The sequence below is a fragment of the Macrobrachium rosenbergii genome, chromosome 21 (genome assembly GCF_040412425.1).
Source record: "Macrobrachium rosenbergii isolate ZJJX-2024 chromosome 21, ASM4041242v1, whole genome shotgun sequence".
Lineage (NCBI taxonomy): Eukaryota > Metazoa > Arthropoda > Malacostraca > Decapoda > Palaemonidae > Macrobrachium > Macrobrachium rosenbergii.
This window is the reverse complement of record NC_089761.1, coordinates 23,458,043-23,485,466: the sequence shown is the minus strand read 5'-3', so window position 1 is coordinate 23,485,466 and position 27,424 is coordinate 23,458,043. Positions and strand designations below refer to the sequence as shown.

Sequence of the window (27,424 nt, the reverse complement as noted above, 5' to 3'; positions counted from 1 at the left end):
AATAGAATATGGTATGGAAATACTTCACAATTGGTACCCTGTCTTAGAGCTTTGGCTTATAAGATTACTGTTCTTTTAATAGGGTTAGTGAGTGTTTGTGGTAAGGTATCATCTAAAGTTAATAATTTATGATTGGCCCAGATTTTAGCCAACTTCTTGGTTATGCTCCCCTTTCTGTAGGGCAACACTTAATTCTCCAATATTTTTCCGAGGCCAAACACATCTCACTTTGGCTTGGTGCCTTATCATTCCTACATCCCCTGGCTACATTTGTAATGGAGGTTGCAGGAGTCAGGTCTCTCAGCTGACTGTTGTGACTGCATTACCACCAGGTGGAGGTTCAACGTGAGTCCTACACTAAAAAAAAAAAGTGATGGTTTGTATTCATGTAGGAACAAATCACAAATTTTAATTCTCAAAGTAATTTCATTTTCTTTTTTACTTCCAGTTAACCACCATGTTTGACCAATTACAGCTTTTGCTGAGGAATATTCATATATTAAAGGATGTATTTGTATACTACGAAAAATACAAAATTACTTAGATTTTCAGATTTTCTTTAACATCTTTCATTTCATGCTTACTGTATTACTAGTCAGTTTGCAAAGTGCTGTTAAAGCGAATTTTATTCCAGGACTACGACTGCGTGGTAAAGAAAAAGGTTTGCCGTTGGCTCCTCGGGGGAAGAAGAAGTAGGCAGTGGTCCATTTTACTGCCACTACAATATCGGAAGGCCATGAAAATAATCGGGTTATGTTCCACCATTAGAGAATTATTGTTTACGAAAAACATTGATTTAACATTCAAACTGTATACCAGACATCCTTTTTGAGTTTTGTCTTGTAGAGTTCAAGTCAATTTCCCCCTTATAAATTAGCAAAGGAGAAGGTTGTTAAATGAAAAGAACCAAGGTAGACAACAAATGTCAATTTGTGTAATACAGCATTGTCTTGTGCGTGTTATGTTTGGGAAAATGTTTCACACATGCATTATTTGCTTTCATCTTGTATGCTACTGTTTTCCTGGAGTACGTTTTTAGTTGTCTTATTTCTGTTTACCATACCAAGTCTTTCTATGCAGCATATAGTTCAAGCCAAGTTTTGCACTGACAAAGCAGCCTTTACCTTTTATTGGCAACGTGTTAGTGGCATTGCATTATTATTGGTTGGACTTTGTTTGATACTCTGCATAAAATGTTAACTTTTTTCAATTTTCTATGGTAATATGCTGAATAATAAGGATTACCGTTAAAGTAGTTACTATTTGTTTCCTTTACCTTTTTCAAGAATTTAAATTTTAATAATATTAACAGCAACCCAGTTGTGTGATGTATATGTTACATGTAAAACTATTTTTTATGAATAACGTCTTTCTTTCAACACCACCTTCAATATGGCTTTGAAAAAGTTAATTATCTGTGTTCAAAAGAACAAATGGGTATTAACCCATTTGTTTTACTTACACCTTTATTTTAATGTAAACACTGCCATTTTATAAATTTATACTTTACAGTTTATGATTATCACGTAAGATTTCCTAATAATGCATCAGTAACTTTTTGAACATGATTTAGTAACTGCCAATTAAAACTTTGGACTTTTCAACTGAATTGTAACAAAATATATGTTATATATACAATGAGAATAACTTGACAGGTGTGAAACTAACTACATTTCTTGTATTTTCTATTGTACACATAATTTCTGCATATTTAAAGTCATGAAAATTTCATGCAAGATTAAATGCTAGTCTTGACACTTGGATTACTGACTTCACACATCAGCAATGCATACTCTGTGATTCTTAATATATTCTATACTGTACAAGTAACTATATATAATACGTACATATAAAATAACTGGTCAAAATAACTTGGGCACCTTAAATACTGTACATTAGTTTTCTCCTGGAGCCACTAATTCATATTTGTCTGTGGGTCCCTCTTGTAAAAGTCGATATAGCAGCTGTTTTGGTGAAAACTTGCGAGAAATCACCAAAAAACGATTTTCACCCTTACCATGGCTGTGACTCTTCAATTTCATTGTCCGTGCCATTCTGAAATGAAGCAAGATGATGCAACAGTTAATAATAAAAAATTAAATTAAGAAAAATTGATGGTTGTACAATGATCGATGAAATTTTCAAGTTAAAATGAGATATTTTTACTAAATGTCACATGATAAATGGGTGTTAAATGCATTTCCTCATTGAAGGCTACTGTACTTCATTTTATGCTGCTTACCACAAAGCTTTGAAAATTTACGATCTTATCCTGCATAATCTCACCTGCTATTACAATACTGTACCTGGAAACATCTGTAACACGATTACTCATGTAATAGATTATATATCAATCTTTCCCTAGCCAGTCAGAAAAGTAAATATAAGTGTACTGCACAATGAAAATATCAAGAAAAAGTGACTGTAAATATAGCATCAAAAAGTGGTTGATGAAAAGCACAGAAAGAAGGCATACAAAGACAGTGGTTGGTGAAACATGCAGAAAGAAGGCATGCAAGAGACAGTAGTAGTGGTAGTAGTAGTAGTAGTAGTATGCAGGGTGACATTGGAAAAAAACAAAAAAGTCAAGGGTAATTGCAGAAAAGAGTTTTTACAAGGGTAATTGCAGAAAAGAGCCTTCAAGTTCTCACAGAGAACAGGCAGGGAAGGGGAGAGATGTATACAAGGAAAAGAGGAAGGCTAAAAGGCAGGTTGCAATGGCAAAGAGGAGGAATGGAAACCAGATTTCAACACATAGAGGATGAGGAAAATATTCAGGACACCAAAATGGCTGAAGAAGATTAAAAAAAAAAGGTAAAACTAATTTTGAAAATAGATACTAGAATGATGAAATTAGTATTTTGAAAATCTTGTGAATAAAAAAAACAAAATTATTATATGCTCAAGGACACTGATGTAACAGGATCAACAGAGATAATGACAGGTGAAGATGTTACAAAGGTCCTCAGGAGATGAAAAATGTAAAAGTCCCAGGACCATCTGCAATAACAATGTGATAAAAGCAGTAAGAAAACCAGTCATCCATGAGCTTACTAGAATATGAAAACCTTAAAGCAGAAGAGTGGGAAAAAGAGCCTCAGAGTAGTAGGATACTAGAATATGAAAACCTTAAAGCAGAAGAGTGGGAAAAAGAGCCTCAGAGTAGTAGGAAATGGAGATGTACTACAAAATTACAAAAGAAACCCTACTTGATCATGCTATGAAAATAATGGGCGAAGTTGCAGAAAAAGTTGAGAAAAGTTACAATTGATAACTAAGTTTGGCTTCATGCTGGATAGATCAACAAAATGTCAGTGTTTATACTGAGGTAACTACAGAAAACTTACCATGTGAATATAGAGAAATATACCTTATATTTGTGGTTCTTGAAGAAACTAATACTTAACACTAGACTAATGAAGAAAGTGCCACAATATCAGAATTGAAAATATATGCTGTCATCCATCAAAAATTGGCATTTATCCTTTCACTGTTTATTATAGTAACAGAAGAGTGAGGGCTAAAAATCATTATACACAAAACAAAGCTTACAGTGACTGGAAAGGAAGCCAAGGAAAAAGTATATACAGAAAAGTGGCCAGGTGGTTGTTGCGGGAATGGTGTAGGGCATAAACTTTATAATGTATACAAATGTAAAAGCTGCTGTTACAACTGATGCTAAGGATTACAAAATCTACACAGAATAAGAGATTTCTGATGCCCACAACCCATTACAAAAGAAAATGAGGAAAGATAGGTGTTGAGAACTCGTTTTGTTAGATGGGCAGGGCTTGAAAGAGGCACTGCATATGTATTGCCTTATGGCCAGACTGGACTGTGAAGCAAGAGTTAAGAGAATGGTCGCTGAAACATGAATGAGATGGAGAGAGAGCTACACTCCGATAAATAAAATGTACCATTAGTAGAAGATGGGAAAGACTCAATATGGGTGCATGGGTCTGTAATACTCTTTGGGCACTGACATGGAAAAATTAGAATTTGAAAATGTGTGACCATGAACTGTTAAGATTCATTTCTAAAATACAGTAGGAAGATCTTATGAATAAGGACTTAGTGGACAGATGTGATATCAAGAAGCTGCAAAAAAGACTGCGATGGTTTGACCATGATGGCATGAGGAACAGTTTTTCAGAAAGGCAGTGGATATTGAAGTAACAGGACGAAGTCCTGTAGGAAGGGCCAGGAAATCATGGAAAATGGGATAATGAAGGCTCAAGATCTCATGGGAGCTCAGAATGAAAGCACAAAACAGGGAAGAGTAGGGAGCAATCATTTTTTGTTCAAACTCATAAAGGAAAAACCTACTGTAAAACCATTCATGACGATGATAAAAGTCACTAACTAAACCACTGAGGTAAAACACCAAACACTCACAGGGCTGGCCAAGCACATGTATTAAAGTCAAATAAAGAAGTCCACAACTAAGAAATGTATAGAAAATAATCAAGAAGGATATCTGACAATTTTTAGTCACCATTGCTGGTAAAAGACAAAGGCACCCAGATGCTGCTGACATCCACATTATCTCCTTCCTCATCTGGCTCTCAAGACCTCATTATGGCCTGCTGCCTAACTTGCAGTCAAGTTAACCAGTATTGACAAACATTCATCATTAGGATGGTTGTACCGTTTCCAAGATAATGTAAATATTGTATGAACCTCTCAAAACTTACTTGTGAATTTCTGCTCGCTGTTCTTTTGAAAACAGAGGTGAAAAAGCAAGGTCACTCATATCACTACCCCGTAAATAATCTTGTAACATGCCCCTGATTCTTGTCTTGAAAACTTTAGTTACCCCCTGTTCGCCTTCATGTCCAAGACCTGTCCGTCCAAATACATGCTGAGGCCTGGAAAATTTTGTAAAATAAAATTAACTGCATAATATTAAATTTGATTGCATAATATTAAATATCCTTCATTAAGAGCACTGAAACAAAACAGAAAATTTTTTCACAATAGTTCAGTACAGTAATAATTGTAAACACCTCCAAAAATGTAATCTTTAAAAAATGCAATGGTTAATGGAAATAAGCAGCCAAAGGCTTTTATAAACATAAAAGTTATTAGCCAGTAACTTAAAAATAATACTGTACCAATAAATGAAGAAGCACATACTAGTTTTATCAGTCCTGCATGCTTATTATATTTTACTAAAATTTACGTTTCATGTTTTTATCCTAAAAATAAATATTTATCGTTAATTCATATAAATCTAAATATTTACCTTTACTGAATATAAATCTCTAAATGTTCATTTTTGGATGCTCAGAACCTACACGGAATTTTATAACTAACCAGGTCTAGGTTAACCTGAGTGCACTCAGTGATCTCCATACCATGCTCTACTTAATTTAAGGGAAATAATAAACCATATGGTGCACCTTATGTTACTCCTAGGACTAACAAAATTCCCTGAAATGTGCCACAGGGCCTTGCAAATATCCAAGTGAAGAGACAACTCCAAAGGAAGGGCATGCTAAGCCCTGCTGAGAGAATCCTTCACAATATTTCAAACTACCAGAATAGACCTTGGCATAATGTTGACCTCGTGCCTTTCTGCCCAAGTGAATATTTATATTGCAAGCATGAAAAGAGTCTCCAACTTTGTTTCTCCCAAATGTTTAAGGTATGCTATTTCATGTTGTCAGCCATGACCCTGACACAAATCCTGACAAGGTCACAAATGCCTAGATGTATAGGAAGACTGCCTTAGTTATAAACAGTTCATGTGCCTGCATCTGTCCTTTGCAGAATATCTCCCTTTCAACTGTGAATCCAAATGGGCACCTCAACCATCATACAAAGCTTCTAAGAACATCTTAAGCTCAGGCTCAGGTGGGACCAACAGGAACCCTTTCAACAGATTCAGTTGATCTTGCCATAACATGATTTTGAAGAGGGTCCTCCATGGTCAGTGTACAGAACATGGAGATACAAAGGCAATAGCAGAGCAAATTCAGAAGTGAGTACAAGGCCAGATTCTCTAATGGCACCATATGACCTAGCAAGACCTGCCAAAACTTGAACATTAGTCTAAGGTGACAAAACTGGAAGATGGACCATCTCTATTGTAGTGCTGATCTGTATACCCAGGTACACTGCCTGTGTGGATTAGGCTAGTAGGTCTGACTTCTCTAAGAGTACCTGTAACCCCATGGGCTGTACAACTCCAAAAGAAGATGCAAGTACTTCGTCAACTCATCTATTATGATGTGAAGGAGTATAAAGACAATTTTTGGATAGACAATTTAGGAGGGTGGTTATTTATAAAGAAGTTTCTTCATTCAAACAATTTTTTGTGAGAGATATCTTGTACCCATATTGCAGTCTGCACAGTGACCAGGACAATGTACAGACAGTGGGGGTTTACTGTTTTAAAATATGCCAGACTTACCTCTTACTTGGGTAAATTCACTACTGCATAATGGAAACTTGAGAGAGAGAGAGAGAGAGACACTAACAGTCATCACTGTTATAAAAGAGCATATGCCCAGCTTATTTAATTCATTATTTTGTAATTAAACTCCAAGAAAGGGAACAAATTTATATTAATCAAAGATAGAGCAATTCCATACTTTCTAAATCAGACAAACTCCACAGAGAACGATTATTAATTTACATTATTTTCATTAATATTATTGTGCTATAGTTTTAATCTCTCTTTTATATGCATGTAAATGAAAGTAATTTGAAAGTCTTAAATAGGGGGATGAAATAGCATTAGACAGATAAAGGATTAATGAGGATGTATAAAATATTTAGGAACAATATTATCTAATACAGGTTCTCTTGAGATGGAATTTAGTGGAAGACTAACACAACAACTCAAATAACAGGCAGCTTGAAAAAGATCTTGAAATCAAATAAATATAAATTGCATACATACATTGATGACTCATGTCTAGTATGATCTGTGTTGCTATAGAGACATGAATCATGGCAAGACAGTGAAACTTTTTCTAAAAAATTTTGTTGATTTGAGAATAAAGCTGCAAGAAGATTGAAGGGAAATGGAGATGACTTAGGCATGTCCTATACAAAACACCTGGAAGAATAGTATATGACAGTGTCAGCTGGGTTCCTGTGGGCACCAGAAAGTTGGAAGACCCAGAACTACTTGGATGAGAACTGAACATGGAGGCTGGAGATGGGTGGAGATTGCAAGACACGAGTGGCACATTTTCACAGGGGCCCTACTCATCATGTGTATGAGATGATGACAAAAAGTTATATTGTTGTACTGTTTTTATGCTGTTACAGCTACTGTGGTGATGTCCATACTGAACATATGAACATTTATTTTTTATTCCAAAAGAACTTCCTGATTTCTCTGATCTTCAACAATACCTCAGAATTTAGTCAATATTTGACTAACCAGAACACTGAGTAGTAGTACTCACAAAGAATAGCATTTACATTACCAACCACACACTACTTGTGGACCACTAATAAGGATGGTTTCCTTACTTGATTGGCTCTGATATACCACTTCCATCTTTTCCAAGACCTCCACCTGCCCAACCCATCATTTTCAGAAGCTTACTACCAATACTGGAATCATCAATTGGGGTGTCTTCAGAGCTTCCATGTTTACTGGTTAACCTGGAGGAAGCACTATTTTCAGATGATACCTCTGATAATGAAACTTCTTCAACTGATGAATGGAGTTTAAGAATCTGTTGAATGATAAAAACACAAAATGGTAACTACACACTTCGTTTTCACCAGGAATTTACATTTCATATACATTGTGTATGAAATGAGACAGATTGAGCATCTGCTAAATATAAAAATAAAAGGAATAAGAATGAAATGTTCATCAAATCATGCCAATACACAACTAAAATTGTATTATTATTATTATTATTATTATTATTATTATTATTATTATTATTATTATTCACAAGATGAACCCTATTCATATGGAACAAGCCCACAAGGGCCATTTACTTGAAATTCAAGCTTCCAAAGAATATGGTGCTCATAGGAAGTAGGAGAAGGTAAAGGGAAATACAGAGAGGAGAGATCTCACTTATTAAAAAGAAAAAATAAATAAAGATAAAAATTTATTAAAATGCAAGGAGAATAGCATTAGGGTATTAATGCATTGCATCTCCACTTGAAATTTTGAAGTTCCAATTACTGTACTCGACTTCCTCAGGGAGACTGTTCCACAGTCCAACAGTGTGAGGAATATAGGACCTCTGAAACTGAGAAGTTTGACAGCAAGGCACATCTACTGCAAATTAGTGCTGCTGTTCAGTGAATCTGGTTGCTCTTGGCCGGGAAAGGGGATCATGGATCAGTGGTGAATATGAAAGATCGCTATTAAAATAACTTATGAAAAAGTGACAAACGAGACCACCCATCAATGGTCCAAGTCATAACTGCTAAATTAAGAAAAAGAAACATACCATCACAGACAACTCTATCTAACTAAAAGAGATAAATCTCTGGGAGAAGCAGACATCTACACCGTACAACAGTATTCTAGTAAAGGAAGCACAAATGACCTAAAACAGGTTGCACTGACTTTATCACTGTTATAAATATATGAAGCCTTACAAACAATCCCTAACTTTCATGCAGAATTTGCTGAAACTCCCATTAGATGTTTCTCAAAACTAAGATGTGTCAAAAGTTACACCTAGAATAGTTAAAGTTTTAGACTCACTCAGCAAAGTCCTATCCACCTGACGGGGAGGATGGGATGGAAAATCTGTACGAGATCTGCTAATCAATAGTTTTCATTTTACTGGAGTTCAGCCTCATACCCCACCAACTACACCATTCAAGCTCTGGTTCATGTCCCGTGTGAGGCTGAGGGCAGCTTCACTTCTCATAAGTGGAGACTTTACTACACCCACAAGTGTTGCACCATCGGCATGCTGGAAATTGGCCTGTAGTTACTGCAGTCTGCAGATATGCCACTCTTTGAAACAGGCACTGTATTACTAAGCTTGCACTCATCTGCTAAGATGAAAATGTATAGAATGTACTGATCTTGGGAGGCAACACACTAGAAACTTTTTTAAAAAACGAAAGGAAGAAACCATCAGGATCTTCTCTACCCCAGCTATCAAGATTATCCACAATTTTCTTAACATCCCTAGAGTGAAATGCAAATTTTGTAAGAATAGATTCAGGATGACAAGTATCAGGGAGAGGGACATCCTCAGCTGATTGCTTAGCTTCTAAAGTTTGATGAAGCAGTTCAGCCTTTCCCTTGGGGCCAGTAACCAATCTACCATAATCTGTTTGTTGCGGTGGAATGGAAGGTGAGCCTGACCCGAAGATAGATGATGCCCATTTGGTCCACCACAGATGAGGCTGAGTAATTCCTTCAAGTTTCCTCTTCAAGGAATTATTGTAATTTCTCTCAGCTGTATGGTAAGTTCTAGTCACAGCACGGAAAGACTCAACAAAAATAAGTTTAATTTTCATGCAGGTAAGCTCATCTACATATATCATCATACCATGGCTGGGCATTTGTCCTGAATTTAATGAACTTTCTAGGGACATAGCTTATTAAAACATCCATCAGCATTTCATTTAACTTTCTTCTTGGAATTAGGATCTAATATAGCATATGAAACATTAAGTACCTGACAAGCTTCAATAACGCAGTTCCAATTGGCTCTAGTTTTCAGCCAGACCTTTTTTCCAATGGTGGCATTAGGAATATACTGACTGACAGATATGTCCGCCTCAATGGCACATTGATCAGAAGTGCCTATACAGTATATTCACAGACCTTGGAGTTGACAATAGCTGGACATCTGTGAATATGAGGTCTAATTTATTACCAGAAATATGTGTGGGTTCCTCAATTAGCTGGACAACATCAGAGGAGACACAGAACTCAAAAGCAGACCGGCCATGTTGATCTGTTTAATTTGAATTTAGCCACTCAATATGCTTTGCATTACAGTCACCATAATAACGAATGAAGCTTTTGAATTCTGATACTGAGCCATACTAATCCTTTCCAGGAAACAGTCATACATAGAATCACTGTTACTTGGATTGAGGTAAACAGAAAACATGTAAACTTTGTAGAATCTACTGAAAATTTTAAAACAAAGAACTTCATGGCAATTGTACTCTGAATTTTTCTGACGGTAAATAGATATACAGCAATACCTTGTGCATGTGGGATGCTGCGATGATAAATAAAATCAGGCCATCAAATCATGGGATTAAAAACTCAACCTTTGACTTGTTGCTGCTTACAAGAGACCCAGATAAAAACATAAAAAAGGAGCTATGGGCACAACTCTGGAGATCATGAAAATGTGACCTTAAGCCTTAAATATTTGAGTAAAGTATTTTGAAATTTTTCTTACTATAATGAGTTCAGGCCTATGGTTGAGCTCAATCCCTCCCGAAAGAATCATTAACAACATAAAACCAGTAGCAAAACTAATAAATAGGTCCATAACAACAATAACATTGTAAAAAACAGAATAAGCCAAAATACCATCAACAACAGTAATTACATCATTTACAAAAATTCTGTAGAAAGTATTTATAAATGTGACCACATGTCATTGAAAAAAGCGCCGGAAGCAACTGGTCAACAAGGTGGGGCCGGCACACCTTGTAAGGCAAATAAGAAATCTGCCAGGTTTGCCATAACAACTGGGGGAGGACAGTCAGGATGGATTTAGAAATTATAAAATGCTCAGAAGGATAAGATTAGGTAAAGACGAAGGCACTTTCCTGATAATCCACCAAGCAACTTTTGCTTTCCCATCAGCCTGTCCTACACACTTTTCGAAAAAAACAAGTGAACAAAAAAAAACAGAGGATAAATGCCTGATTGCCCCTTCAGGCAAGGGAACTATCTGAACTGGTTGATGACTCATGAAGGCACAAAACCTGAGGGAAGTCATTCATGGAGAGCGAGACTAAATGAGTAACTTGGAGTTCCTGTGCTAATGAGGTTTCATATGGAAGAATGTAAGTCAGGTATAGAATGTCTCCCCTTGGAAGCTTACAAGAAACTGGCACCTCCGCATAGCTGTCCTAAAAGAAAGCCTAAGGCAGACAAGAAAGTCAGTAAGCATTCACCCACATAATACTACCAACTCTAATGCTTGCCACAATCATGTAAACATCTACTTGGCTGAGCTCTTTTGAGGTAAATTGTAAAAGATCAGTCAGCGCCTACAACTTTAGCCAACTCTGGTTTCCTTTAGAAAAAGGGGTCCCTCATGCCAAGAAGACTGTCTTGGGAGGATTCTATAAGATAGGAAGAAATCCTCCTAGGGTATCACAGAGTCAGTGATGTTCAAGGGTAATGTAGGAGCCTGTCCATTGAGTGAACTTCTTGAGAGAGAAACAAACATCTACCAATGCTAGGAAAGGATGTCTTGCTGTACCTACTTGCTGTACAAGCAAAGCAACAGTGATTGAATTCTGGGAAACACATACTTTAGCCAAAAACCCCTGGTAGTGCCTAGGAGAGCCCAATGCATTAGGTTTTGTCATGCAAATAAGAAGGCTAAGTAAACTAAAGTGCTGTGTCAAAGAAAGCTGATGATGAAATTGGTGCTCTCTCTCCAAATGCATCCAACTTTCTATCTCCAAATGCATCCAACTTTCTATCTGAGATATTGGTGTCTGGATGCACTAAATCTCCCTAAAATAACCTTACTCCACCTCTGCTCTGAATTTGCCTTCATTGAGAAATCAGCCACTTGGACTTCACCAACTCACGATGGGCCTTCTGGGCAACCCTGACCTTCGACTATGCTGATGGGAATTTACTGGATTCTTGGGCTATTCAAGCTTTTCAAACCATGATGAGGTGGAACCATTAAAATAATAATAATAAAAATAATTAAATTTATTATTTTCATTTTATTAAAAATAAGCAAAGTATAGTGAAGCAAGAATAAAATTCTGCCATCCAAAACTCAACACATTGCATATGCCAGTCTCTGCAAATTGTAAAATAAACAGTGAGTCATATACACAACAGTACAGATATCAAAGCAGACACTTACTCTTAGTGTAAAACATCGTTTAATTAGTATCTCCAGCGCCTTTATTGCAGCTGCATCTTTTGATGCTTTTTTATTTTCAGCCCTTGCAGATGCAACATTGATCCCGTTTATTGATATGCGACAACGGCTGAAAAGAAAAGAAGTCATGAGTACTTATCACAGCAGCTGCAACATGGAAAACTTTTCAACACCAAAAATTGCACAAACTTGCAAAACTTAAGGTTGCATGATTTCCTCATGGGATAATGGTAGCTATGAAAATTGCTCAAAATTTGAATGCTGAGCTGTATTAACATTTTTTAAAACTTCCCTATAATGGTTACAGCATAAAATTATCATTGGGATCACATGTCTTCTAAATTATATCTCTCCTCCACCACGATTTTAAATTATGAGTGTTACTAATAATCAAGCAAAATCTTTTCAACATTTGCTATGTTTAAAGGGTTCACAAATAAACACATAGCATTATACAAATAGTTTGGGACACAACTCCAAACATTAGGTGCTAAGATCTGACATATAATTGTTCAATCCAACCCTATTAATGTTAACATACCTTATATCAGTGTAAGATATCTATGTAGCACCAACCTGTAGTATCACGAATAAACATCCCCAAGTGAGCAAGTCTGAATTCTTATGTGTTGCTACATATCATCACTCATTCTGTAGTGCAATATTTTTGCATTCACAACTTCTATATGCTGGTCTCCCAGATTGCCTCTTGTAACAGATTTCATTATATTGACCTCTCCCTTAAATTTTTCTTTTATTTTTTTATCTTTTCTTCTTTTTTAAAGTGTATTTTACTGTTTAACTTTGTGTGCATTGTAGAATCAGGCATTTCACCCGTTTCCCTTACGGAATTACTCTGAATATTTTAGCATTTTGTTTCCGTGTTAAACTACGGAAATAACTCAGTTTTGCTTCTATCTGTCAGGCTGAATGTTTTCCAGTAATTGTAAAGTAACCGAGTCATTTTTCATAATTTACTTCAAGTTCCTTATCGGTGTGTTACACAATCAGTCCTTCAGTCAGTTTTCTGCTTGAATATCATTAATTTTGCCAACTGAATTTACTACTTTTTTACCAGGATTTACAGTTATTGGGGCCTAGTATTTACTATGTGGTGATAATTTTTGTTGGCTGAGTGTTGTAAGCTTGGTTGACTTTTGCCCAGCATCTTTTACTTTTTCACAATATGCGAGCACAGAAATACAGATAAGGAAGTGCCATAAGATGTTCAAGTTTGTGAACAGCATTCATAATAAGAAAAACAGCAGCCTAGTAGATAATGTAGTCGGTCAGTCAGTGAATAAAAGTCACAACATTACTCAAAGTAAGTTTAACCCAAGGAATAAAATTCATGTTACTTGAACAAGACTATGACTTTTATCCTGAATAATATTAAAAATAAGATGTGGCAAAACAATAATTATGCATGGCCTTTACTAATTACTGTTTGAATTTTGAGGTTTTTAAAATAAAAATGACATTTTCATAATAAAATTAAGTTTCAAATCTACTTACCAAGTAATTACATAGCTATAGTTTCTAACTCGTGCAACAGCCTTTATTTAAAAAATCGTGGTAGCACTTCAATGGTTTAGTGTCGGTGACAAGCCCTGTCCACTAATGGGAGTACAGTGCTGGAAATGACTTAGCAGAAAACCCCATTGTGTTTGTGCCCTTATGTCCATGAGAGGGCGGAAAGGCTTAGTGGTCCAAGTGGGACCAATCTTGCAGTATGGCATCTGTTACCCATGCTAGAGGGTCCAGGGCCTGAGAACAAAAGAGAAGAAGGCAATGGTTCCTTGAGGTGGCAAACAGCTCCAATGTCAGCCTACCCCACAGTATCGCAGATTCTGATAGACCAGGGGATCCAGGGTTCACTTGGAGGGAAGGACCTACTTTTCGACGGCTCAGTTCGTCCGCCAGAATATTTCGTTCGCCCTGAATAAATCGAGTGACTAGACTCACTCGATATGATCTGTCCACAGTAGGAGGTCTCTTGCTGTCTGGCAGAGAGAAAATGAGTGAGTGCCGCCTCGCTTTCATGTGTATGTTAGGGCTGTGATATTGTCTGAATGGACTACCACATTCTAGTTATGAACTAAGGTCGAGAAGCACTGAAGCCCTAAGTGAATTGCTTTCGGCTCTCTAAAGTTGATGTGAAGGTTCTGTTCTTCCGGCAACCACTTCCCAGAAACTTCTCGGTTCCCCAAGAGGACTACCCAACCTAGAACTGAGGAATCTGAACATAAGTCGAGGTCTGGGCTCAGAGGATGAAGGGCTTTCCTTCTGAAAATCTACGTTCAGACCACCACCATGCCGGTCCAACTTGATCTTCGGGTTGATGGGAAAAGTGTAGGTGTCCGGCTGTGTTTCCCTGTCCCAGTTGGCCTTGCGGAAGAATTGCAAAACTTTCATGACAAGTTTGCCTAACTTGACAAACATCTTGATGGACAATAGTCCCCAGTAGGCTCATCCACTGATGGGCTGAGCAAGACGAAGGGGCTAGAAACTTGCAAACCGTCTGAAGGCAGCTGGCGATTCTCTTGGCAGACAGAAAAGCCCGAAAAGTCCGAGAGTTGAGACTCATCCCCAAAAAGAGGAACTCTTGCAACGGGGCCAACTGACTTCTGAAGGTAAATGATAACTCCCAGTTCCTGAGGGAGTTACATTCAATTCCTTCGTGCACTTTTCTCTCAAAGGGAATCAAAGAGGCAAGTTATCCAGATATAGACTGACGTTTATGCCTATTGAATGAAGTCATTTAGCTATAGGAGCAAGAACTCGAGTGAACACTTGAAGTGCCGTAGAGAGTCTGAGGCAAAGAGCCTGAAACTGGAAGATTTAGCTGGTTCCGGACGCTCCAAGAGGAGACAAACATTTAGACGCTGACATGGGGCACCTGAGAGTGTCCTGGAAGATGAACCTTATATAATTCCTGGAGTCCCTGAGATATAGTGATGTCTTCTCTCCTCAAAAAACTTGGGACAGTCCATCACTGTGCTCCACAGTAAGGGGGATGCCACAAAGATCACATACTGGTGGACTGTTGCCCTGCAATAGGAACTTAGCGTTGATAGAGTCACAGCATTCTTCCACTCATCCCCCATCTTCAACATGGCATACCCTTGTTTCCAAGCTCAATGGCCAGTGGATGCATGAACAATGACTCCATGTAAAATGCTATGGTTTGTATCCCCGCAGAAATAAAGACAAAGTTCTGGATCCTTGTAAGAAAAAATATATGTGCATACAAATGACAATGATTTATATTTTTTGTGGAAGATTATCTAATATCTGTAACGCATTCAGCACAATATACTTACTGTCCATTTTGATCATATGAACAATCTAGTGGCATATGAGAAAAGTTTGCAGACTGCTCTAAAATAGCCGATGGATTATCAGTGTTGGCATAGACCCTCTGAACAAGAATAAAATCACAAAGGGGATCAGTACTCCTCATCAGAGCTGCTAAATGAGCTGCATATTTCCTGAAAAAAAATAAAAGATAAAATATCAACACTTCTATTGGATGAATTTAAGCTGAAGACTATATTTGTTTTTAACAAACAAGATAACTGGTTTATCACACAAAGAACTATAAATCACCAAGAATTTTAATACAATAATATAACTGACCCTTCATCTCTGGATTGTCCACCACCAGGGGCTCCCTTTCCTCTTGGTGTACGGAAACTACCACGACCTAGACCCCTTCCAACTGCAATAGTATCTGGTTCTTTGTCTGAATATGTAATTCTCTGTCTGACGTTTTGCTGCGTAGCTTTCCTGTATTTATCCGCCAAGTCCCTCTGTTCTGCTGATGATTTAATGGAACTACATTCACTTTCTCCTCCTCTAATTGACTTTATGAATGACATGCACTTATCCACTGACATGGATTCCTTTCTATCACTTTCTGGGTCATCAGTCACTTCACCTTCTTCACTGGCATTGTCATCCCTTACTGACTTAATAAATGACATAATTGGACTTGAGGCAGGTTCCCGTGCAGTACTTTCAGCTTTAACAAATGCCACTGGCTTTGAGGCAAGAGGTTCATTAGAAGAGCTTTGAGATTTAACAAAAGCAACCTTCTTCTTATGTAATGGTTCATGAGGAGCTGTTTCATCAGGGTTCTTTCGCTTTTGTCCCTTTGGACCTGGAAAAATAAATAAAAATTACATGAAAGGGGTGTCATACAAAGCACACAAAATTATTCTCCATGTCATACCATGACCTAAAACAAAACTCTACACAAGAAAACAACTTACAGTTGAATCAGAAATACTGCCATTCATTGCCAAATACTTCCAACTTATCAGTTTATAAAAAAATCACCATGAAGCCTCAAACAGCCTGCTATACAAAAAATTAAGGCTGTAGTACAAGTTTTATGCATGATTACTTCCTTGTACTAGTAATTTACTTCACAAGAATACCATGGCAATGTTTAAATTCTAAAATCACTTGATTCTTCATAAGACTGGTATATGCTGTGGTTTGTTTACTGTAAATACTGTTTTATCACAACCCAAACAAACAAACATACATACGTACACACACACACACACACACACACATATATATATACACTGTGGATTGTTGTACTGTACATACTGTTTTATCACAACCCAAACAAACATAAATATAAATATATTATATATATACAGTATATTTATATATATATATATATATATATATATATATATATATATATATATATATATATATATATATATATATATATATATATATATATATATATATATATATATATACGTATCTAAATTGCTACTGAAGGAGGAGGTCCACTGATTGCATATGCTTGTAAGAATGAGAGTCTGAAATCAAGTATAGTAAGTGGTAGTTTACAGGTTTTGTGGAAAGTCTAGTCCAAACCTACTAAGTGTAACTGACCAATTTAAAAATAAATATCTTGTGTTACAACAAATAGGGTCATCAATACTGAAAAACAATTTTTTTTACAATACTCTCTCTCTCCTTCCCACACAAATACTGTACAAACAGTCATAAAATAACACTTCAAAAAATATAAAAAGTGAGAAATATTAAATTCAATACTCATATAACACATTAAAATATAAATGCCCCTAAGACTGTACACAATTACTTAAAATCTGACATTATAGAAAACATTATACCTATTTTGTTAAGAGTTCAGCTCATTCTACTAATGTACAATCATCACATGGTTAAATTTCGCTTCTTTTCACATGTATAACTGCCATTACCCTCCTGAAATTCTTTGAGGGAATGCCTTCTTAGCTCCCCAGCAATGGGACACTTGACCAGCAAGTGTTGCACAGTCACCAGGACCAAACATTCATCACAGAATGCTGGGGGTTGCCTAGCTGTCAGTAATATTAGGGTCAAATGTTTCCAATCCTCAGATGAAAAAGGGCAGTTTCCCATCTCCTTGATATAATACTGTAAATCCATGGAGGAGCAGAATTGATCATTTCCCCCATTTTCTCGCTACTAATACTCAAGACTTCCTCTATGAGACTTGCCAGAACTCCTTTACTTACATCTTCATTGCTGGAAAAAAAAGTTTCTAAATAGCAGGGGAATTGACCTTTGTGTAGCATTTGATGCAATATTCTCTGTCCTTTTATTACCCATTACTGTACACTTGTGTGGGCCTAATAAGTGTATTAGGTCACCTGTTAAGGTCAGAGACTCAATAATGAATTAGATAATGATGAGTCCCATTCATTCCTCCCAAGAAAAACCACAATCCACCACAACTAAAGTTCCCAATGAATGTAAGTCCAACCATTTATGACACCTCTCAAATAAAATGTACCACAGGTACAGTGGCATCACCTGGGACCTGCACATAAAACAGGTCATTCTATTTGTACTTAACTGCGAGCTGACAATAAGTCTCATATCAAGTGCTGCCATTATTCTTTTAGTTGTCACACTACTGCATGTAAATGCCCTGCTGGTCTTTTCTCAATTTTGAATGAAATTATTCTGATCTGAATTTGCACTTTCACTGTAATGTTGGAATTGGAAATGGAACTGGAATATCAAATTTGGGCCAAAGGTCAAGAACTGAGACCTATGAGGTCATTTAGAGCTGGAAATAATGATGAAACAACTGTTAGGAGAGGGTGAAAGTAAGATGGAAGAGAATATGAATGAAGATATAGGAGAGGAATAAAAGGGGCTGCAGCTGGGGGCTGAAGGTACACCTACTTCACTAACCCCCTAAGGGGCTGTAACATTGGGTTTTATATTTTTCATCATTGCATATTTACTCAGACATTTGTCAATTGCTTTTTTTATTTCAATTCTAGATCATCCACATTCTTGTTTTAGATGTTGGTCATGTGTTTCTGGTTTTACCAATGTGTTATTCTCTTAATAAAGTTAGTAATAAGATTTATGGAGAGTTCAGAGATTTGGGATGCCATTTTGCTTGCTCTTTCATGAACCATTCATGGAATCTGCATCGGGGATTGTGATGGATACACTTCCTCTACATAAGATGTCAACGGAGTACCTTATTAATTAAATAGTTTGAGGAGTTTCAGAATTTATCTGATTATTTTATACAATTTTCCACCTTGTCTAATATGGGGAAACCTTTTTATTCAGTCCTGGCTCAAAGTCTAAAGTCTTCAGCACTGATGATCTTCCTGGAAAGGCTACAACTTTAAGCTTCAGTTACAATTCAATGCAGTAACTTGTAATTGCATTCTAATGCACTCTATACCTTTTACTTAAAACACTATTCACACACTATAACAGTGACCAAATCAAAATGTCAAGTTAACTGGTAGTTGCCAGGAAAGCATTCCTTTTCTCTATTATATCATATTGGATTCTGATATGACAGACAGTAGATAATTCAACTGAAACCCGACGGATTAACATGGGATACAAAGTATATGCCCAGCCATAACGACTTGTGAAATGCAAACATTTCCCCCTCTTGAGCAATAGAGCTTACATCCTTGCATGATTACAGTACAATTAAGGTGACACCAAGATTAAAGGTATTCAAACAACAAACACAAATATGAGTGATGATTCTTACATAATAATGCCTCATGATATCTTGAACAATGCAGAAAGGCACTGTAAATATTTTTCATGTACATGCTATACCTCAGCTTTATGAAATGAACTACAGTACTGTATAGATGAAAAGTATTCCAGAATTATCTTAACCTGGAAATATTTAAGCAATGACTTTGGTCTTTAGGATCAAAGCATATCATATTCTTTGGTAAGTTAAGTAAAATACAGCATAAATGTCAAAAAGACACTTTTTTTCCCATCAAATTCACATGACTTCAGACACACAGTGGTGAAGTGATGCAACACAATTTTTATAAAGTAAGGATCAAAAAAGAAACTCAAAATGATGCTCTTTAATTTTAATAAAAAAGTCTGACAAAGTAGAACATGAAATGCTTTGAACCTACCAAAATCTCCAGTGCAACCTACAAAACTATGCAACCCCCGTGACTATATGAAGTTAAACCAATCAGAATTCAAGATATACTATAGTTAACAAAAAAATTAAGTGACTGTGATTACCAATGATGATCACAAAGGACCTTCATTATCATATCAGTCTCATCACTAAATGGTTCACTTAAGATTGTTTTGAAGTTACTCACTGGCTCTTTAACTCTCTTCTAATCTTCAATTTGTCCCTACATAATGCATCCTTACTGTAGTGCACTCCTGGTAGATCTGATTCAGCAAGAATGCTCTGAAGTAGGGTGAATTACATGAATTTATTCAAATCCTTTGAAAAATTCATGTGAAAGTAGCACTGTTTATTAATATAATAATTTTCTTTGAAAAATTATGAATTACAGTTAAAATTGTGGCTAACCACCAGTGCAAAGTCATAAACAAAATCAAACAGGACTTGGACTTCAAACGATTGTAGTTAGGATACATAAACCTTCACTGCATTTATTAATACCAAGCCTTGATACCATAAGTGCATGTCCCCACTACCTAAAAATATAATTATTACTTGGTTTTGTATTAATTTGTTTTTATGATTAGAAAAAACAGATCAAAAGCACCTAAAAATAGACACTCCCAGCATCTTATAAAAGTACATATCTACTCGTCTCTAAAAAAAAATGCGCAATACCACTGGCTTTGGAAAATTGTGGAAAAACAAACTGACAGGTGCTGAAAACCAAAACAAATCATTCTGAAAAATTACAATTTTCCGATAAAACCAATCTACAGCCCCATAAGATCTGCAATCCTTACAAAACTGAAGAGAACATCACAACTGGACAAAAAGGGAAAAGAACATTTTATCATTTAACACAAAAAATGTTACCATTAACGAGTACCTCTAACTTTTGCCCCAGCAGCGTCTGAGGCTTTAACAAATGTTCTCTGTAGTTTTGTTTTCTTTCTTTCTTTGTACTCCAGTCCAACACCACGGGCTAAATAACTCACTTCCTCCATGACTTTTGCAGGATACCTGAAACACAAATAAAAAATAATTCAAATAAACCTCGTCAAAAGATTCTTGTTGATTCCTATTAATAAATATCTACTGCCAATTGAGATAAATCCAGGTTTTTCTAAAATTACCTAAGTTTTTTTAGCACCAATGTTTTAAAAAAGCTTATAATTTCAATGTGGCTACTGAACAGATAATACAAACTTAAGAGGCAAAAATCCATAATATCAATGGGTTACTCCAGGGCCATGCTATCCACAATGCTCCACAATAATAAGACCTTACCATTCCTAACCTTCCTGAACAAAAGCTCTCCATAAATGGGAGGAGGAAATTCCATGTCTATATGTCATTATTCAAACAGTTTAAGCCTTTCTGAGCTAGCCTTGTGTTTGGCAGGATCCTAAATACACCAGTAGTGGTATGGGAAAACAGAATACTTTAAACAGAAAATTCCAGCCTATTTAGAAATGGAAAAAGGAATACAAAATCAGGCGGCTCAACAGGCGGTGGCACCAATTGATGGGAGGAGGTGGGATGAACAAGAGTCTTAAAACAAACAAAAAAAAAATGCCAATTTTCACCATTTGACCTTAATCTGAGGTAGTGACTCATAATGCAATGCTCAAAGTAAGTTCACACAGCATGCATACTGAAATTAACTCTTTTACTTACCAATAACGGATATAGACATCATCAAAATTTAAGTCCACATTTTGATGACATACACAAACGTAAAAAAAAAATTGCACAAACCAGCAGTCAAGATGAGAATCGTTTTTGGTGAGTGTTCCTGATATTTTTCATACATATTTAACATGTATGTATAATTGTTTTGTATAGTTTTAGATTTGTATTCTATAATTACATCATTTATCTTTTTTATGAAAGAAAGAGAGAATGTTTTTTATACATATGTAACATGTTTGTTTATTTTTTTAATAGCTTTAGACTTTTACATCATTTATCTTTTTTCAGAGAGAGAGAGAGAGAGAGAGAGAGAGAGAGAGAGAGAGAGAGAGAGAGAGAGAGAGAGAGAGAGAGAGAAATATATTTTTTATGCATATGTAACATGTATATTTATTTGTTTTGTGTAATTTTGGATTTTTCTTCAGAAGAGAGAGAGAGAGAGAGAGAGAGAGAGAGAGAGAGAGAGAGAGAGAGAGAGAGAGAGAACATTTGACTTAGTGCCACTTATTTTGAAAAAAACGAGAAGCTACTGTCATTCATTTTTTCATAATTTCCTTGGTATAGTTAAAACTTCTGCAATAAGTAGGCAATTCATCTCGGTGTGCTATGGATAACAAATGAAGCCTTTATCACAAGTAGTATTTTTGAGTAAATTTTTCTGGGGAAGTGCAAAATTCTCCCATATCTCATAAATTATATTCTTCACTTCCAAACACAAATTTATTTTGGGGATTTTTTTTATGTCATTGTACAGAGAAATCATTTAGCTGCTAAAAGAAATAAAATTGACCAGGCTACCTTGACAATTGTCGGAGGTATGTCTTTTAACAAAAAAGAAAAAAAAACAAAGGTACAGTATAGAGAGTTTTTTGCAAGTATCGCATGGGTGACTTACTTTTCTTATGGAAAATGTGACGCTACTTTGGCATTCATTTTTTCACAGATTCACAGTTGTCTCTGAGACAACCAATGCACTAACAGTATGTGCTATCTGACCCTTACAGAATCACATGCAATCTAATCTGGCATAAAGCAAGTCTTGCAGAAAGGGGGTTTTTGAAATAACTGGAAATAACAAACTAGCACCAAGCTGTCCAGAGGACTAGCAGATTCTCTAATCAAATCACCACACTGCAGTCTACTGTAGGTTTTAATTCTGGACCAAAAGCATGATCATAATTTTACTGTCATTTCCATTTTAGGTTTAGCTACATACAACAGTGGTTTGTGTTTCACAAGATCTGTATGCAAAAATAAGAAAGAATCACATCCACTTTTTCATCCTTACCTTGAAAATCTTTCTACCTAAACATGACAGCAATACACATTTAGTGATGGGCAAAATCATTCAAAACTTTATACGACAAATTTTGTTTGGGTTGAATTTACTAACAGGTATTCCACATTTCAACATGAATAACAACTTACCTGCAACCCAGAAGTTCAATATTGGCATATACTTGGGCCAAACAAACCAAGCGGTCCTCTGGTAGGGCATCGTAGTGGGTTTCCATGAATTCCTTCTTTAGAGCCCAGTGTTCATCACTTTCATAGAATGAACGATAGGATTCGATATCCCAATCTCCTGTGCCACCCATATTTTCTGTTTTGTATCTGTAATGGGGAATGAAATGGGTAAAACAGGGTGAAACCTGCAAAAGACAACAGAAAGCAGTCACCTGGATGAAACCAAGTTACAAATACACTAAGATTTTAAATGCATTTTGGGAGGGCACAGAATAATATCAAATACAATTCACTAAACCCTGGGATTATATACAAATAAAATGTAGAAAATACAGTCACCATGGTTAGTAATTAAAATCCCTTTATTAATAAGGACTACAAACATCCTGACCTTTTCCATTACGTCTGAACCTTTATCTCTTATGAAAACTAGTTTGGTTCCAAATAAAAAATTCTCTGCTGTGGCTAAGATGAATTTGAGCAGCTTTTTCTGCCTTCTGGCACCAGACCTAATACTGAAGCGAAATCAACCAACCAAACTATCATCACTTTTAACTTCACTGATCTAACAAATCTTAACTAGAACAAAAAATTATAATGCTGAAACCAAGTAATCTTCAAAATCTAATCATTCGGATAAAAATATTTACAGGTTAATGTCAAAAGGATTTGTAAATTTACTTAGTACCCATTTGTTTTTTGTATGTCTTTGGCTACCTCAGTCAGGATGAGTTAGGTTCTTGGTAAAAATCTACCAAAGCACTGGGATGATTAGCAGTGCCAAATTACAGTTTTTCTAGTATATTTTTTAAACTTTTTATATAATTACTTTTGCCAGAAACTCTTAGTTTTGAAACTGGCACCCCAACTGAGAAAACTACTGTATACATTTCCAACAAAAAACTGAAAAAGTCTGTCAAAATATGAAACTTCAGTACACCAGGGAAAAAATAATTCAGTACATTTGAAAGGAAAAACTGAAACAAAAACTGTGGGAAAAGTACAATATAATCAACAGCGGTAATCAGCAGGATAGATTCTAACCTAATCTAGGGTGTCTTCCAAGGCTAAGCATAGACTACAGACTCACTAAACTAGGTTTAAAAAATTTAAACTGCACAAAATATTCAACAATGGTAGTCACAGAAATACATACTAACCCAGGGTGTCATCCAAAACTAAATACAAGACTACACAATACAGATCAGGTCTAATAAATTAGTTAACTGTAAAACTATACAAAATAATCAACAACAGTGGCCAAACCTAACCTCAACTTCTCTAGCCTATGGCACCCAAGACAGCCACACAATACCAATCACCAAATTCAAGAATACAAAACCTGCCCAACAGTACTGTAACTCCACTCAAGAAATGCAAGTACAATTGCTAAAGAGCAAGGAATTACAGGAGAACATTTAGTTATTCAAAACTGAAACCATAAAGGAAATCCTTTATTAAATATTCAGGGAAATTTCGGATATACATGTTTAACAAGTTTCTGGTTAACCCCCCCTAAAAACAAAATACACATTATCCAATTTGTTATACTCATGTGGTAGTATATGAAATAAAATTAACCAGTAATTCTAAGCCATAGTTCCGCGGTGAGCTAGACTATGGCAATTGACGTTTTCCTATGTTACTTTACTTGCTTTACAAGAATTTAAAGTAATATTTTGTCGGCCAGCTGTAACTAAACTGTAATTCACCTTTGAAGACTACACGGCGTGGTAGATCTAAGCCGACATTCTGCAGTGAGCCCCCCTCCATAGCTAATACAGCAAAACTGTAACCAATAAACACCCCTAGAGTACATTAGGTTGGTATTTTTTGGGGTGTTTACTGGTTACAATTTTGCCGTATTAGCTTTGGAGGGGGTGGGGGATTCGCTACGGAGTGCCGGCTCAGATCTACCATTGTGCAGCCTTCAAAGGTCAATTACAATTTAGTTACAGCCGGCCTATAAAATATTACTTTAAATTCTTGTAAAGCAAGTAAAATAACATTGGAAAACGTCAATCGCCATAGTCTAGCTCACCACAGAACTACGGCTTAGAATTACCAATTAACCTACTTGCACCTGCAATTGGTCTAGCTAAATGGTAAACGAACACAGGATACAATGCAAAAGGTCACATGGTCTGGCCTATGCTATCCCTTAACTAGGCCTATAGTATGCATTTCAAAGACCTACCTTGACCTAACCTTACCTTACATGACGTGCATTACTTGCCCTAAGAATAGGGAGTGAGCCACTTAGCGCCCCTGTGGAACACCCCCCCCCCCTCTACCAACGAATCCTCCGTTTACATACTACCCAAATCTAGGCTATGGCTCATGCACTTAATAAAAATTGGATTACTATACTAGGTCTATTCTAAGACACTATAAAATAACGTCTACAACAGCATAGGCCTAAGTTAAGGTCACTTACGCCTGCCTTGGCCCTGACGTAGCCTAGCCACGTTTAACGTAGCCTTTACTAGATCTGGTCGACTAGCCCTACGTTAGCCTGGCAACGGAAATAAATGAAAATTAATTGTATTTCTAAGTAAAGTGAATAAAAACTACCCCAGCAAAACTACAGGTTACACACAATGCAGGTTTTCACACGGCCTACAGGTACATTTATCAAGGCGTCTCTTGACATTTCAGGACCACGTTCATACGCCGGGTGGCGCAACTGTATTCTAAGCACGAATATCAATATATTACCATCTCATAAAGAGCGTGAGCTGCCTTGTAATTCGATATGCAATAAAGAGCAAGAAATAGCGACCCTAACCGTTAAATCAGAGCTTAGGCCTATGCTGGTCAGCTCAGGTCAATCAATTGCAGACAGTCTACGGATGCAATTTCATCTATTGACCTCCCATTTACTTAAAACTACCTTATTTATCTTGATTCTCGATTTACCTTTGATCGATAAGTGAAAGTGTCGACGTAAGGTTAAGTACTGGGCACAACGTTTGGTTTACTGAGAATTTCAAATAAAAACAATTATACGAAATGGAGTTAGCGACTCGTGGTTGTTGAAGCTTCGTGGTCCCTAGGGGGATGGACGGGGGTCGGGGTGGATTTTCTCATTTTAAATTCCTGTTTATTATTCATTACCTAATTTGACACTGATTTCATCTCATCTGTTATTTAATGTTTCTTTTCATTATTATTATTATTATATTATTATTATTATTATTATGTGCTTCTCCTCTACGATCAATCAACGTACACAGTTGCGAGCGTACTTTACTGATCGAGTTAAACGAAGGCCATCATCACTTGAAATGATTTTCTAGTTTTAGATTGTCTTTTATTACTCCTTCTCTTATTTGAAACTATATTTTCACTTGTTATTTCATATTTATTTCCATAATTATGATTAAATTTTTACTTCAACGTCAGGGATTCTTCTTCTTCCTTATAGTCGATGATGTAACGCGTTTTGAGGACAAGGGCTTTCCAGTAACTGACCTTTATATCAACTCTGTGAAACAATGAAATGAGAATATCTTATCAAAATAAGTTAGTTGCTCATCATTTTATCAGTGCAATTTGTACACAAAAATTAATTACATTTTTCTGTTTTCTACACGGTTAATGATATTTTACGTTGTTTTTATCCTTAGTTTTCCGGAAGCTAATAATCTTATCTATTCAAGAAAAGAAAAAAAAGAAAAATCCAGACCTCTAGCAATTTTGTCACTATTAGTCTGGAGGAAAATTTAGTAAAATTGTTTCTTCTGCACTACAATATATATATATATATATATATATATATATATATATATATATATATATATATATATATATATATACAGTATATATATATATATACACACACACACACACACACACACACATATATATATATATATTGGTGTGAAATCGAGGCTATTCCTCAGCAAAATAGCAAGAAGGCACTAAAGCAGACAGCTTGGTACATGGTTTTCCTTTATTCAGGGCGGCCTACGTTTCGAGATCCTTGTCTCATCCTCAAGGCTAAAAATACAAAGTAAAATATACAAATACAGCAAGAAGATTTAGGATATATGTACAAATAAAATATGATGAAGTAAAACATCAGTAAAAAGGTAAACCTAAAATAAAATTGTTAAAAAAAAAAAAAGAGAAAGAAATAGAAAATTTTTACTAACAGACCTTATTCCTCGAAGTTCAGTTGCTGTATGAAAACAATAAACATAAGGTGGGGTGTGGTTTAAGCTATATACAGGGGCGTGGACGAGGAATGATTGTTCAAAGAGGAACAAGCTTTTGATCGCTAACGATTCAAGAATAGGAGGTGGTGTTCGTGTTGACTAGTTAGTATAATCTTAAAATCATTATAGTTTATTTTACTTTTGCATAGTTTTATGTGGTTTCTAATATTGGATGTTTCGGGATTAGACAACTTGCACCCAGTGCGAAAGCTAACGCCAATATGTGCGTCACATCTGACCTTAAGCAGTCGGCGTGTGTTTCCCACGTATGTCTGACAAATGGCATTGACAGCAAGTAAATAAATAAACAACACCGGACTGCATTAAAGGGGCAGTTTTCTTTGTGACGAAACATACCGCCAATAGTTCTTGGGTTCTTAAATATGAGCTTCACGTCAACTGCAGGAAAATAATTCGTTAAAATCCTTTTTAGATTGGGTAGGAAAAGAGGTGTCATGCGTGAACGGAAAACTTATATAATATGTTAATTTATGTGCCAAGTGTGTGGTAGCAGGAGG

The 27,424-nt window shown here is 36.1% G+C and overlaps 2 protein-coding genes across 8 annotated transcripts in view; one reads left to right on the top strand and one right to left on the bottom strand.

Moving 5' to 3' along the window:
* mbf1 (multiprotein bridging factor 1) overlaps positions 1-1,259 on the top strand; it is a 45,679-nt gene extending 44,420 nt beyond the window's left edge. For all 3 annotated transcript variants that reach the window (XM_067123280.1, XM_067123282.1, XM_067123281.1), the window contains one exon: positions 635-1,259. In XM_067123280.1, the coding sequence (XP_066979381.1) occupies positions 635-696 (62 nt within the window). In that variant the 3' untranslated portion in view covers positions 697-1,259. The remainder of the gene's footprint in view (positions 1-634) is intronic.
* A 152-nt stretch (positions 1,260-1,411) lies between these two features.
* LOC136849820 (uncharacterized) lies at positions 1,412-26,160 on the bottom strand. 5 transcript variants are annotated; one of them, XM_067123277.1, is made up of 10 exons: positions 26,081-26,160; positions 25,124-25,201; positions 22,648-22,833; positions 20,414-20,547; positions 15,690-16,212; positions 15,374-15,541; positions 12,033-12,159; positions 7,489-7,697; positions 4,695-4,868; positions 1,412-2,055 (listed from the first exon to the last, which is right to left on the bottom strand). In XM_067123277.1, the coding sequence occupies exons 3-10, from the start codon at positions 22,815-22,817 to the stop codon at positions 1,896-1,898; spliced, it is 1,665 nt and encodes a 554-aa protein (XP_066979378.1). In that variant the 5' UTR covers positions 22,818-22,833; positions 25,124-25,201; positions 26,081-26,160; the 3' UTR covers positions 1,412-1,895. The 5 variants fall into 5 exon arrangements, with proteins under 5 accessions (XP_066979378.1, XP_066979376.1, XP_066979380.1 ...); XM_067123275.1 differs by lacking the exon at positions 26,081-26,160 and adding an exon at positions 25,475-25,492; XM_067123279.1 differs by lacking the exons at positions 25,124-25,201; positions 26,081-26,160 and adding an exon at positions 25,606-25,757.
* Between the last annotated feature and the right edge of the window lie 1,264 nt (positions 26,161-27,424).